Source organism: Equus przewalskii, chromosome 1 (assembly GCF_037783145.1).
Source record: "Equus przewalskii isolate Varuska chromosome 1, EquPr2, whole genome shotgun sequence".
NCBI classification, from domain to species: Eukaryota; Metazoa; Chordata; class Mammalia; order Perissodactyla; family Equidae; genus Equus; species Equus przewalskii.
The window spans coordinates 127,485,271-127,498,730 of NC_091831.1; the positions used below are offsets into that span (position 1 = coordinate 127,485,271).

General features: G+C 35.0%; 1 protein-coding gene across 2 annotated transcripts in view; it reads left to right on the top strand.

Annotated features, from left to right (window-relative positions):
• The window catches only part of CLPX (caseinolytic mitochondrial matrix peptidase chaperone subunit X), a 36,584-nt gene that overhangs the window by 16,060 nt on the left and 7,064 nt on the right, over window positions 1–13,460 (top strand). Inside the window, exons 5-10 of one of the 2 annotated variants that reach the window (XM_008531698.2) lie at window positions 1,277–1,436; window positions 3,116–3,157; window positions 6,989–7,165; window positions 7,534–7,698; window positions 8,538–8,626; window positions 9,538–9,702. In XM_008531698.2, coding sequence (XP_008529920.1) covers window positions 1,277–1,436; window positions 3,116–3,157; window positions 6,989–7,165; window positions 7,534–7,698; window positions 8,538–8,626; window positions 9,538–9,702 — 798 coding nt within the window. The remainder of the gene's footprint in view (window positions 1–1,276; window positions 1,437–3,115; window positions 3,158–6,988; window positions 7,166–7,533; window positions 7,699–8,537; window positions 8,627–9,537; window positions 9,703–13,460) is intronic. The other variant, XM_008531699.2, reaches the window with a different exon arrangement.

Genomic DNA, 13,460 nt, shown 5'->3' on the forward strand with positions numbered 1-13,460 from the left:
AAATTAGTCTACTTTATGGTAAAACAGCCTCAGTCTAACAACGGAAGCAAGTAATTTTTTCATGGCCAGTGTGCCAAGGCTCTCTTCTATAGCACTGTGACTTTTGTGTGGGCTCTTTCCAGGAGTCGCAGGGAGGTTGTGATTTGGCTGTAATGAAATTTGACAGAGCATACCAAGTCCTTGGTGTGTGCTTTCTGAGAATGGGGAGCCCTGCTCCTGGCCTGTGTGCCCTCTCTTCTGGCCATGTCTCAGTTGTATGCAGGCTTAGATTATTTCTCACCCTCTGCCTCACTGTAGCTATCTTCTCATCTGTTTAGATACCTGTGCATTTGCCTCTACCTCCAAATGTGCTGTGGCAGATTTAATAATCTATGGGTATAAATTGTGAGGAATGAAGATTTAAAAAAAACATAATAAAATGCACATGGTCAACAACTACTGAATTTGTCATGTAAAAATAAATAATATAATGGAAAATATAGCTGTTAAGCTTTATATTCTCCACTAATTTTTGTAGACTTTAGACATCTGAGTCAAAGTTCTAGAAAATAAGTAGGCAATTTAACTATTTTCAGGAGTTAGTGAATATTAACAGTTAATTTCTGTTTACTAAAAGCTGAGGGAATTTACCCCAGGTTCCAAGCTGTTGGCAATATCCAAGTATCTAATAGAGCTTTAGTTTCCACTAAGAATAAAGCTTTTAGATTGCCATTTAGATAAATGCATAGCCCCAAAGTTAATATCTGAGAAAAAGCTAAATATTTATGAGTATTAACACATAGATACTGGTAATATAATGGCTTTTTTTATATAATGCCAGTTTTTGAAAAGGGTAGTTTTATAACACGTTATCTTTGTGAGAAATATTGTTCATATGATTGAGAGAGGTGTAGTCAGGATTTATTTTAATGATTACATTAATATAATGCCTTTAAGACCCATGATGTCATGTTTAGGTATTCTAAGTAACTTTAATATTAACTTTTAAAAATTAGGATCAATGGCATTGTTTATAGACTAGAAACTGACATAGCACTAGAAGAGTACAGTGATGCCTTGTTAAGCTAGAGAACAAATGAGTTGTGTTTTTGCTATTTAGGATTTGGAGCCTCTGAATCATTGCTACATAATGTATCATGCCCTTGGCATTTTGTTTTTGACAAGAGTCTTTGTTGAAATTTAAAACTGTAAGCAAAAATGCTCAGTATATAACTTTTTAATGTGTGTGTTTTTATGATAGCTCATAGTAAATTATTCATACCTAATCATTTTTCAGATTTATAACTACCTCGACAAGTATGTTGTTGGCCAGTCATTTGCTAAGAAGGTACTTTCGGTTGCTGTGTACAATCATTATAAGAGAATATATAATAATATCCCAGCTAATCTGAGACAGCAAGCAGAGGTTGAGAAGCAGACATCATTAACACCTAGAGGTTAGTGTTTTGATAATTGACCAAAATAAAAATTACTATGCTTAGTGGTAATCTTTATTTGCAACTCCTTGCTTTCGTCTTAAAATGCTTTTAGTATAGTACAGCATTTTTTAAAGTAGGTCACGTCCTGTTAGTGGATCGTGAAATCATTTTCCTAAGTTGCCAAAGGTGTTTTTTTTAAAAAAAGTTAATAGGTGTGAATAGAAAATACCAGAGAATGTTAAGTCTTAGTTAAGTATTGTTTCTTAAAACTTTTGTTTTCATTTTATGTGCATGGATTCTGAGTCGCAGAACAAAATGTATTTCTTACCAAAGTTCTCAGTGAAAAATGTTTGAAACTCACTGGGATAGAGATTGAGACATCATCTTTGAATTGTAGACTTCATCACAACTAGTTTCCTGTGACCAGATCATTGCAATGCTCTGTACGACTCTGAGTTCTTCTCTTTTGGGTTCAGGATACAGAATTTCATTTGCCTAAGTCAGAGGTAGATGGAGATGATAACTCTTACAGAACATATCCAGCACTCTTTCTTTTTGGGGCCCCAGCCACCGAGTGCAAGGTTAAGGGCAAATTTGTAAGTGATTCAAAGTATAATTCATATTAATGATAGATTCTCATACAGTCATGTGCCACATAACGTTTTGGTCAGTCATGGACCACATATACAACTGTGGTCCCATAAGACTAGTACCATACAGCCTAGGTGTGTAGCAGGCTATACCATCTAGGTTTGTGTAAGTGCACTCTGTGATGTTTGTACAGTGACGAAGTTGCCTAATGATGCATTTCGCAGAATGTATCCCCATTGTTAAGCAACGCATGACTGTATACCAATATACTGTGTAATCTCAACTTACTTTGGACAATAATGTGTGTTATATTAATAGAATGCTTTTATTAAAAAAACTATGAATAGAGTAAAATGTAAATATTTAAAATTTTTTTTGTTGTTGGCTAGGGAGTCCTGATTTCTTTCTTAGGCCTGCAATCTATCATTTAACATTGTTTTCGTCATTTTGCAATTCGAAGGAGTTCTACTAAATACTTAGATTTATAAGACTGCAATATCTTTTGATTACTTTTAGTAGCTACTAAACATATAACTGATTGGTTCACGGAAGACACTTGTTAACTTGTTGAACTTACCTGCAAAATAGTTATGTGATAGTATCGGTTACTTTATTTTTAGAAAGTGTAAGTTGTGATAACTTAATGGGAGACTTGGAACCTTCATTTTTATAAGGTCCAAATAATCATGGAGCAAAATTATTTTTTCTGATTCCTCCAGTCAACAAATCAATAGTTAAACTCTTCTAAATGCTGGAAAAGCAAATGGTTAAATGGTTTTTATAGTATGAGAGGTTTAAACTCTTATTGAAGACTTAAATTATTACTACTCTTTTCTTAAAATAGATACCAACTTTGTATTTGACAAATATGAATATCAACAACTGGACAGCCATCATTAAGCATGTTTGGGGTTTTTTTTTTTAATATATAGAAAGGATGTAGCATATAGATTCTTTGATAATGTGAAAAGCTGAGAAAACATTAATGAACACATCCTTTAAATATATTTGAAAGAGGGGCAAGAAGTAGGATATTCCTTGTTTGTTCCCCTAAACTAAACAAATATATAGTATTTTCATGTTGCCGTTTTCATCCTCTTTCTTAGAGTTAGAAATAAGAAGACGGGAGGATGAGTACAGATTTACAAGTAAGTGACCTCTCCTCAGGTCCTCCTCTGTAATCATTCTTCCTTTTGAGATTTACCTCAGTGAAGTGTGTCAGCAGTAGTAATGGTAGACATGTATTTGCTTGTGTGTTACTGAGAAAGATGTATATTATCTAAACATGTTTATCATATATAATAGATATAACTTTGGAACAGTTTTTCAAAGCTAATTTGTATAGTTTGCGTATGTTGGTTTATTTCAGTTATTTGGTTTTATCTTTTCTATTGTGATATATTTTTAAGCATAATTAGAGAAATAAAAATAATTATATATAGTTTTCCTCTGTAAATATAGACCTGCATATTAACAGGAGTTGTATTTTAAAAATCTGTAGCTTGCTATTGTATATCATTTTTTTTGCCGTATACTTAGACTTGGCCTGCTTATAAGTGACAGAAATTTGGGGAGAGGCAGATTATCTGCCAGCTACTCTGCCAGAAATCACACTCTTTACTTTTTGGTGTTTATTAAACTTAATATAGCCTTGCATATGTTGAATAAGCCCCAGCTCACTGTTTCCAGCCCTGGATTGCCCCTAAAGTATCAGATGGTCTGATGGAGGGTGTGGAAGGACCTGATACACCAAGGATAGTGGCCATTCTGATGTCTTGCTCCTTTTCCTTTGGAGGTGGATATAGTTGCTGCCCAGAGAGTGAAGCTTCCAGGAGTAGCATAAAAAGATTCACATGGCCTTTTGTTTTAGTAATTAAAATAACAAACAAAAGAATACAATTGATAAACCAGTATGAACATTTTTCACTTAAAAGTTTGATACTTTTACATTTGCCTTTGAACCAAGCAGTATTATATATCTACTATTTGAAGTGTACCATATATATATATATATATATATATATGTATATATGTATACAGGATGAGCCATGAGAATATAACTAGTTTACCAGCTCTGGCATGAGATTTATTACATATAATAAAATTATATTATCTCTAGTTATTTGTAAATTGTATGGAAATAATGATTATACCATGCATGATAAAATTAAATACAGTAAGTACAGTAGAATTAACTTATATATAAGAATGTAAGATCTAAATAATAAACTTTAAGTGCATGTATAATTTATATTTTACAATCCCAAAATATAATCAAATATGCTGTCAATACTGTATTTTTAAATTTGGGCAGATAGTAAAGCTAGTATGAATTAGTAAAGAAAAGTCTATAGTGAATATATTGAAAGAAATATATATGTAGTTATTTAATATAATTTAAATGTTAACAAGTAACAGTATTTAAGAACTTAGGTAGGGGCCCGCCTGGTGGTGCAGCGGTTAAGTGCGCATGTTCCACTTCGGTGGCCTGGGGTTCGCCGGTTCGGATCCCGGGTTCAGACATGGCACCACTTGGCGAGCCAGGCTGTGGTAGGCATCCCACATATAAAGTAGAGGAAGATGAGCACGGATGTTAACTCAGTGCCAGTCTTCCTCAGCAAAAAGAGGAGGATTGGCAGCACTTACCTCAGGGCTAATCTTCCTTAAAAAACAAAAAGAAAGAACTTAGGTAAAAGCAGTTTGTAATTATATATATTGATTGGCTTGGAAATTAATATTTTGAAAGCTTAGATAGAATTTATTTTCATGTATAGTTTAGTCTTGTCCTATGTGGGGTTTTAGGCTCTAAAGTTAGGATGTTAGGCCAAAACCTTATATAATCAAAATATCCTTGAAAATTTCTTTGGAAATCATATGTTAGAGACCAACATACTACTGTTAATAAGTCTGATGGTTTTTTCCTCCATCATAGGAAGATGATGTTTTTGTTAAGTTGAGCACCAGATAGGATAGTTGGTTTGCATTTAGCAGCTATAGTAAACAAATACTTAAACACTAGGAAAATAGCAATACTAATAGCAAATTCTTCAATAACACTTATAAAATTATCTGCTAGGCACTATTCTAATTGTTTTACATATATTAACTCATTTAATCTTCCCTGTGAGACAGAAAGTGTTATTTTCACCCCCATTTTACAGATGAGAAAACTGAATCACACACATTTTAAGTAGTTTGTCCGGGGCTACACAGCTGATGAGCTCTTTGCAACCAACCACTGCTAGCCTGCACACTCATACTATGGCCCATTGTAGAGAGCTGCTTATGCAGTGAGGCAGATGCAGGAACAGAGCCTAACCGAAAGAAAAGGAGACTTTGCTCAAGTTGACTCTCGGGCATATTTTCATAAAATGGAATGACAGACATCATCTGTTTTTTACTATTTAAATTATTTCTCTCTTTTTAACTTAAATCATTAAGTTAAATATTCCACTCTAGTTAATATGCTTCTGCCAATTTTGTTCAAATTATTCTCCTAAATCATTTTTTCCCCATTGGGCATACCTATATGTGAGCCAAGACCTTGTTTATATTGTCACAATTCCTAACTAGATTTTGCTGAAATTTTTTTAAAAAAGCAATTTTGCTAGGGGCAACTAGCTAACTAACTGAACTCATATAGGAGACTGCATTTTTTTTTTTTTTTTTGCCTGTTGTGGATTGTAATGAAGCATAGCATTGTGAATTAGTCACTAATCAATAACTCTCAAATTAGTGTAATGTAATGAAACTCATGTTCATCGAATGCCTATTATTTTTGATGAATAGAATAATTCTTTACCTTAAGTGTGTCCCTAAGCTAGTTTGAAACTGAGAGCCAGATGAAATAGGATTATAGTAATAGTTATGTCTGCTGAACACCTATCGATTTCATTAAAATAATAATGCATTGGAAAGTAGTGATATTCTTAACCCATTTATTAGTAACAACCTAAAAATAAATCCAGAAAATATAAGCAAGTATGATATGAATACAGATACCTCAAATGCTGAGAACCAGGAATGATATGAATATTTACAAATCTGGATAATTGAAAAGACTATTGGAATTCTTTCTTTCAGCCAAGAGAGAGTGAGAATAAAGATTTTTTTTTAAGGAACCCAGCTGATAAACTGATAGTTCAGCAAATATCAAACCCATCCAGTTAAGCATTGTGTCTCTAATAAGGGGACTAGAAAGACCCAGTTGAGATCCTATAAAGTCAGAAATTCAGATGCGGCCAGGGATAGTGAGTCTTACCATATTTGGTTTCTCTGGTGGACTCACAGAATCATTTTTAGATGTGAAAGAAACTGTAGAGGTTAGTATTTTCTCTTTATAGGCAAGGAAGGCCCAGTAAAGTTAAGTGACTTGCCACGGTCTTACAACTACATAGCGAAAAAACTGAGACCAGTTCAGTGTTTTTCCTTTACTCTACAGCCCTACTTCTTTTCATTTGTAATGAAAAAATATAATATACCTTTGTTTATCTTTCAGAATGCCTCCAAATCAATTGCATTTTATTCTTACATCTTCCAGCCATGTTTTTGAAATTGATAGGACACGTATTATTGCCATTTTATAGATTAGGAAGCAGAAACACAAAGTTTCTATGACTTGCCCAAAATCATATAGCTATTGAGGGACGAAGGAACGACCAAAGCTGAAGCTTTCTGACTCCTAGCTCTGTTCTCCTTCCATTATACTGCCTTCCCTTGAGTGAAAGGGCATTCTCCATACAGATTTACATCAATGAGGAGGGGAACAAGAATCCATTTCTTGGCTTGAGGCTCCCTGAATAATGTGTGTTGTACATTTGTCACTAGATAATTTGAGATTTTCTTCCTTTTTAGGTGAGACAGAATGTCAAAATATTTAAATTTTTCTAAATAAGTGATTGATTTCAGTACGGTTTTATTGGGCATTTTTTCAAGTAAAATAAAATGAAGCTCTAGTAATTCTGTTGGCATTTTTTCAGAATTGCTTCAGATTGCTGGAATTAGTCCACATGGTAATGCTTTAGGAGCATCAATGCAGCAACAGGTAAATCAACAAATACCTCAGGAAAAACGAGGAGGTGAAGTATTGGATTCTTCCCATGATGACATAAAACTTGAAAAGAGTAATATTTTGCTGCTTGGACCAACTGGGTCAGGTAAGCAACTTCCTGAAAAATTTCCTACTCATTTTTTAAAATAGAACGTAAGTGATTCTGTAGCCTGTGTCTTGTGATTGGGAGATCCTGGCCCTTGAGAAGAAAATCTAAGACCAATCTTATAGATACAGTGTTTCTGCATAGGCTTCAAGATGAATTTGAGGCATTGGTATTGTCCTCTAGGCCAATTCCTAACATCTTAACGGAAATAATAAAAATAACATACCAGTAGATCTGTAAAATAGTAGAAAAAAGATGTAACAGTAATTTTTTATTATATACTATTCAAATTTATTTTGCATTTTTGTACAGAAATTGTATGTCAACATAATGTTTAGTAAACTTTTAGTTACTATTTCTTCTTATAGGTAAAACTCTGCTGGCACAAACTCTAGCTAAATGCCTTGATGTCCCTTTTGCTATCTGTGACTGTACGACTTTGACTCAGGCTGGATATGTAGGTGAAGATATTGAATCTGTGATTGCCAAACTGCTCCAAGATGCCAATTATAACGTAGAAAAAGCACAACAAGGTATGTTTTCAGCATAGCTTATGTGTCCCCAGATGTAGTCTCTTGGGGAAGCAGTCTAATATTGGAAGATACTATAATTCTTATTTTGAGTCAAGGAGTAAAATTCTGTAATTATATAAAAGTAGGTATGTTAAACATTTTTTAGCATACTAAGGACCACAGAGTTTGCTTTGCCTTATTGTCATAGATGGCTGCTAGGGTGAAAACAGGCCAAGTTACTATTCCGTTAGATGCTTAATACTATCTTTGTTTTTCCTGTTCTGACTTCTCTCCGGACTCCTATTGCTGAGGTGAGGTAGGGGAAGGGGCAAGGACAGGGGCAGGAGAGTACAGGATGAATCTAGAAACAGATTAGTTTATTGACCCTACAGGATGTCATAGATACTGCATTTCTCCTCTCCCCGTCTGTCATCTCTCCTTTTTTACATGAAAAGCTTGACAGCTTCCTCTCCAAATTCCTTTAAGACAAGATTATAGGTGGGAAAGAGTAAGCTGAAGTTTTGCTAGTATTAGCCCTGCATATACCTCGTGCTTCCATGCTATACGTCTGTCTCAGCTTCCTTGAATAAAGAACCTGAAAACATTAGCGTGGTAGATAACTGTTGTCAGAGAGAATTGGTTATCATACCCAAGTGATATTATATAAAATAAGTTACAAATATTTTCATAAAGTGATGCATGGGAGAGATAGCATTGTATTTTTATAATATTAAGCCATTGCATATGTTAAGTGTGAGAGATTGAATAACCTTGTTCTCTAGCTACCTAGTCTTTTAAAGCTCAGGTTATCTTGTGTATATCTTTTTCATATTATAAATAGAATCCTCCTTAAATTATAGGAATTGTCTTTCTGGATGAAGTAGATAAGATTGGCAGTGTGCCAGGCATTCATCAGTTACGGGATGTAGGTGGAGAAGGCGTTCAGCAAGTAAGCAGTTGAATATTTTGTTCACGCCCACTAAAAGGAAGGGAATACATCAGCCTCCCAAATATTGTACGTTTGGTTTCACATTTAATTAGATTCTGTTTTGTTTATTTCTCCCACCCCAAACTCCACATACCATTTTAAAGCAGTTCAGATCCTAAGAGAAAAAAGCTTTTGGCAATTTTAAATACCAATTTATCTTTCTTAGGAAATTAAAAATATTTTAAAGAAGAGAAAAAATGAAATCTAATTTTTGTTGGTTTTATTTCTCAAAGACCCCATGTAATATTTTTAGAGGACTCTTGAAGGAAGTTCTGGTTCTAACTAGACATAAGTGAACTATATACATGTATCTTACTTTTTTCACTTAGTTAGAAGATAGGATAAAATAGATAAAATAGTGTTTCATTCCTTGTAAAGTCATAATTGAAGTCATAATGATGAACTTGACCTTTTACTGGTAACTAATTATGACATAAACTACAGGGTAAGGAAAATTGCTTTTTTTTTTGGCCAAGACGTAGAGAGATACAGTCACACTTAGAAAGTATGCTAGATAATTTTTTTATAAAGGCATCTTAAAATATAGGTATTTTTAATATTCTCACCGTAGTTGGGTACCATCTTATCTTATAGAGTCATAAGTCTATCTTTATGTCTTTACCATCAAAAACAACCTCTCGAGTTGACTATTTTCTGAATGAATCAGGAGTCCTGTTAACTATTTCAAATAAATTTATGAATTAGTATGATAATGCATTAGATTTTCATGTCACTTGTAGAAATGTGGGAGTTTTCTTTAGTTGTGCTCATTGACCATAACCATATATTATTTTCCCCTTTGAATCCAGTTACCTAAAGTATAATAAATAATACACTTATATGATGCTTTAAATCATTCATTCTTTATTTAGGGCTTGTTAAAACTACTAGAAGGCACAATAGTCAATGTTCCAGAAAAGAATTCCCGCAAGCTACGTGGAGAGACAGTACAAGTTGATACAACAAACATCCTGTTTGTTGCATCTGGTGCTTTTAATGGTTTAGACAGAATCATCAGCAGGAGGAAAAATGAAAAGGTAAGTTTTTCTGAGGGGTTACTAGGATAGAGAGCATTTGAAGTTACAGAGAGTGGACACTCAGTTTCTATTCTCATATCTGCTGGCTGCCAGTTGTGGATTTTTTTTTTCCCAAAGATTTTTATTTTTTTTTCCTTTTTCTCCCTAAAACCCCCCAGTACGTAGTTGTATATTCTTCGTTGTGGGTCCTTCTAGTTGTGGCATGTGGGATGCTGCCTCAGCGTGGTTTGATGAGCAGTGCCATGTCCGTGCCCAGGATTCGAACCAACGAAACACTGGGCCGCCTGCAGCGGAGTGCACGAACTTAACCACTCAGCCATGGGCCCAGCCCCCCAGTTGTGGATTTTTAAGAGTTAGGTTTTCTTAGAGCGTACCAGAAATATATTCCCAGTTATTTTTTAATTTCAGAGTAGTAAGTTGGAAAACTTCTAAATATCATCTATATATGGGCATCTTTAAAGTGTAAGTTGATGATTTCAGTTTTACATTTCATCTAAAGAGTTCTTTTCTTATTTGGGGTAGCTACTGTATCAGTAAAATTTCTATTCATTCTTCTTGTCCAATTCACTGAAGCCCAATAAAGAGCTTGTCTCCGTTGCCCCTGCCCGTGGAGCGTACCATAGATCACTGCTGACGTTCACGAATGGAAGGAAGCTGTGTGGGGGCTGGGGGAGGGTTGTGATCCTATGTAGTTTTATAGATGCTTCTTAAGCATTCTTATAAGCCTTGATTTTAACTGGAACTTATTTCTTCATATCCTCAAGGTACATGCCCAGTACCTATTTGTTGATTGATTTTGTTGATTGATTACAATAAAATGTAATGTCAGCATAGTGGCAAGAAGCCCAGAACACACGTGTGTTTTCCATGTTTTTGTGTTTTACATAATAGCTAGCCACAAATGGTCCCTTTTATATAATAAGATATTCTACCTAAATAAATATGGCATAGATCAACTCTTTGCTATATTGCTTGCCTTAAGTCTCCTTGACTTTGTTAAAGTAGCAGTTTAGTACTAGAAAAAATAATGCTGCTGGTGGGATGGTCGCCTGTGGTAATTCCTTTGCATAGCCTAGAGAAGCCAACTCTCGTGCAAATACTAACTGAGCCACGCAGTGCTGTTATTCCTCAGTACCAGGCCTTACTCAGCATGGGTAATGTTATATTTTTATTTTTCATAAGTTAATTTATGTTTTTCTTGCTTTTGAAATTCTGCATGAATTAGCCTAACAAATTAGAAAGAAGAAATTACTTCTTTCTTCGTGTGTGTGTGTGTGTCTATGAGAGAGAGAGGGCTTTATATTTGAAGCTCTGTAACCAAAGGCAGGGACCATGTTCTGATATTTATTTATTATTAATACTTCCAAAAAGAATTTGAAGCTATAGACATGTAGAAAGTTAAAAGTAATGTCAGAAAAGAGATCAGGGGCCGGCACAGTGGTTAAGTTTGCATGTTCTGCTTCAGTGGTCCAGGGTTTGCCGGTTTGGATCCCAGGTGCGCACATGGCACAACTTGGCAAGCCATGCTGTGGTAGGTGTCCCACGTATAAAGTTGAGGAAGATGGGCACGGATGTTAGCTCAGGGCCAGTCTTCCTCAGCAAAAAAAAAAAAAAAGAGAGCGAGAAAGATTGGCAGCAGATGTTAGCTCAGGGCTAATTTTCCTCCAAAAAAAGAAAAGAAAAGAAAAGAGATCAGAAACATGTAGAAGGAAGGTTTAGGTCATAGTTCTGACTTAGTGAAAATTAACTCACTATGTTTAGCTTTGAACTTAATGAAAAATAGGGAGAAATCATGGACTTTAGTTCTTATTACCTGGAAGAGGAAGCGTATGAGGTCTTCAGGAGAAACAAAGATTAAAAAGAGTTTGTCACATAGATCTTTATGAAACAGAGACAGACATAAGAGAGTGTTCAGCAGTGATTTTATAGAGGATTAAATACATCCATGTGGCTGTTGTTTTTTATTAACCTTCACTGAAAGCCAGGGGTACGATATTAAATAATACATACCTATATTCCAACAATATCAAACTGCTTGCAGTCCTGAGTTTTATTCCTCTTGCCATTGCTCATGCCCTCCCCTTCCTCAATCCACTTGGCAAATATGTGTTCATCTTTTAAGACAGTCTGTTAAATGACTAGGTAATTCCTCTGTGAAGGCTTTCTTGATCACCTCCTACCCTGCCCCCCCAGGACGTGCTGCTTTTCCTCCTTTCCGCTGCCACAGTTTCCTGTACAGTTGTCCTTCATTGCATCTATGATACTTTAATACCTTCAAGTGTTCTCACTCTAAATAAGCCCCTGTAGGGTCAGGGCTATCTTCACGTTAATATCCCGTGTTTTATAATAATGCTTAATAAACAATTATATATATAATTATGTATATATATATATACATAATTACATAATATAATATATACATAAATACATAATATAAATACATAAATATAATTATATATTTATTACTGTATATGCTTATATATATAATAAGTGCTTGATAAAATATTTAAGTTATTGAATGAAAGGTATTTTGCTTCTGACACACTGACTGTCCATGTACACAGCTTAGGAGTGGATTTTTAATTTAGGCTTTCTCACGTATCCTGTGCTTCTCTTCCACTTTGTGTGTGTGTGTGTGTGTGTATGTGTGTGTGTGTGCTGAGGAAGATTCACCCTGAGCTAACATCCACTGCAAATCTTACTCTTTTTGTATGTGGGCTGCTACCACAGCATGGCCACTGATAGATGGGTGGCGTAGGTCCATGCCCAGGAACTGAACCTGGGCCATCAAAGCGGAGCATGCCAAACTTAACCATGAGGCCACTGGGGCTGGCCCTGTCTTTTGCTTTTGACAAAAGCTGTATGACATATCAAAATTAAACTTTCTGACAATTGCCTGGAGTGTAGTTCTTTTATATTGACTGAAGCAAGATATATATACCTTAGCTACCCAACCTTTTGCAGCAAAGTTAGCATTCTTATTTAATGTCATCCTTATATATAAGTTCTTTATAAAATCTAAATTAGTCCAGCTCACAGGTTGAAGTATGCAACCCCAAATCGTCATTTTAAGAGAATGCTTAGCAGTGACTTAAGACACTTGTGGATGATTTCCTTATAAGACTGCTTCTTCCATAGTTACTACTCCTATCTACAGAATTACAAAATTAACTTTGGTTACAAAATAATTACTATCTCCCTTTTCACAGTTCTTACACGTTTCGGAAACCACACTAATCTAGAGGTCTCAGAAAAACCCTGCAACATCATTATCTAAGTTCTAAGGGACTTCCCTTCATAGTTCTTACTTTTCTACTTTTCCTAAAATTCATTCTTTGAGGGTTGGTTATTATATAGTAGTTAGGTTCGCAGTTCCGATGGCAGATGGACCTGAATTCAAATCCTGACTTTTACCACTTACAGCAAGAAGAGCTTGGTCAAGGTGCTTAACCTCTCCTGATTTGAGCCACCTCAAGTCAAGCTCCTTTGTCCTTCTTCACCTTGACCCATGCATTTGGTTCCTAATCTGTCTCTCTGGCTCAAGTCTGTCTCTGACCGCCACCAAAATATCATCTTCCCCTTTACTTCCAGAATGGATTCTCTTTAAATTATTAAGCACAGAGCATAGATACTAAGTTCTTAGTAAATATTTATTGAATGAATAAATACAAAGCTAATTATCTTAGCCCATTTTCTTCATTTATAAAATGTGCATGGTAATAGAACTTTATTCTGTTGCAAAGGTCATGTGAGCTCTG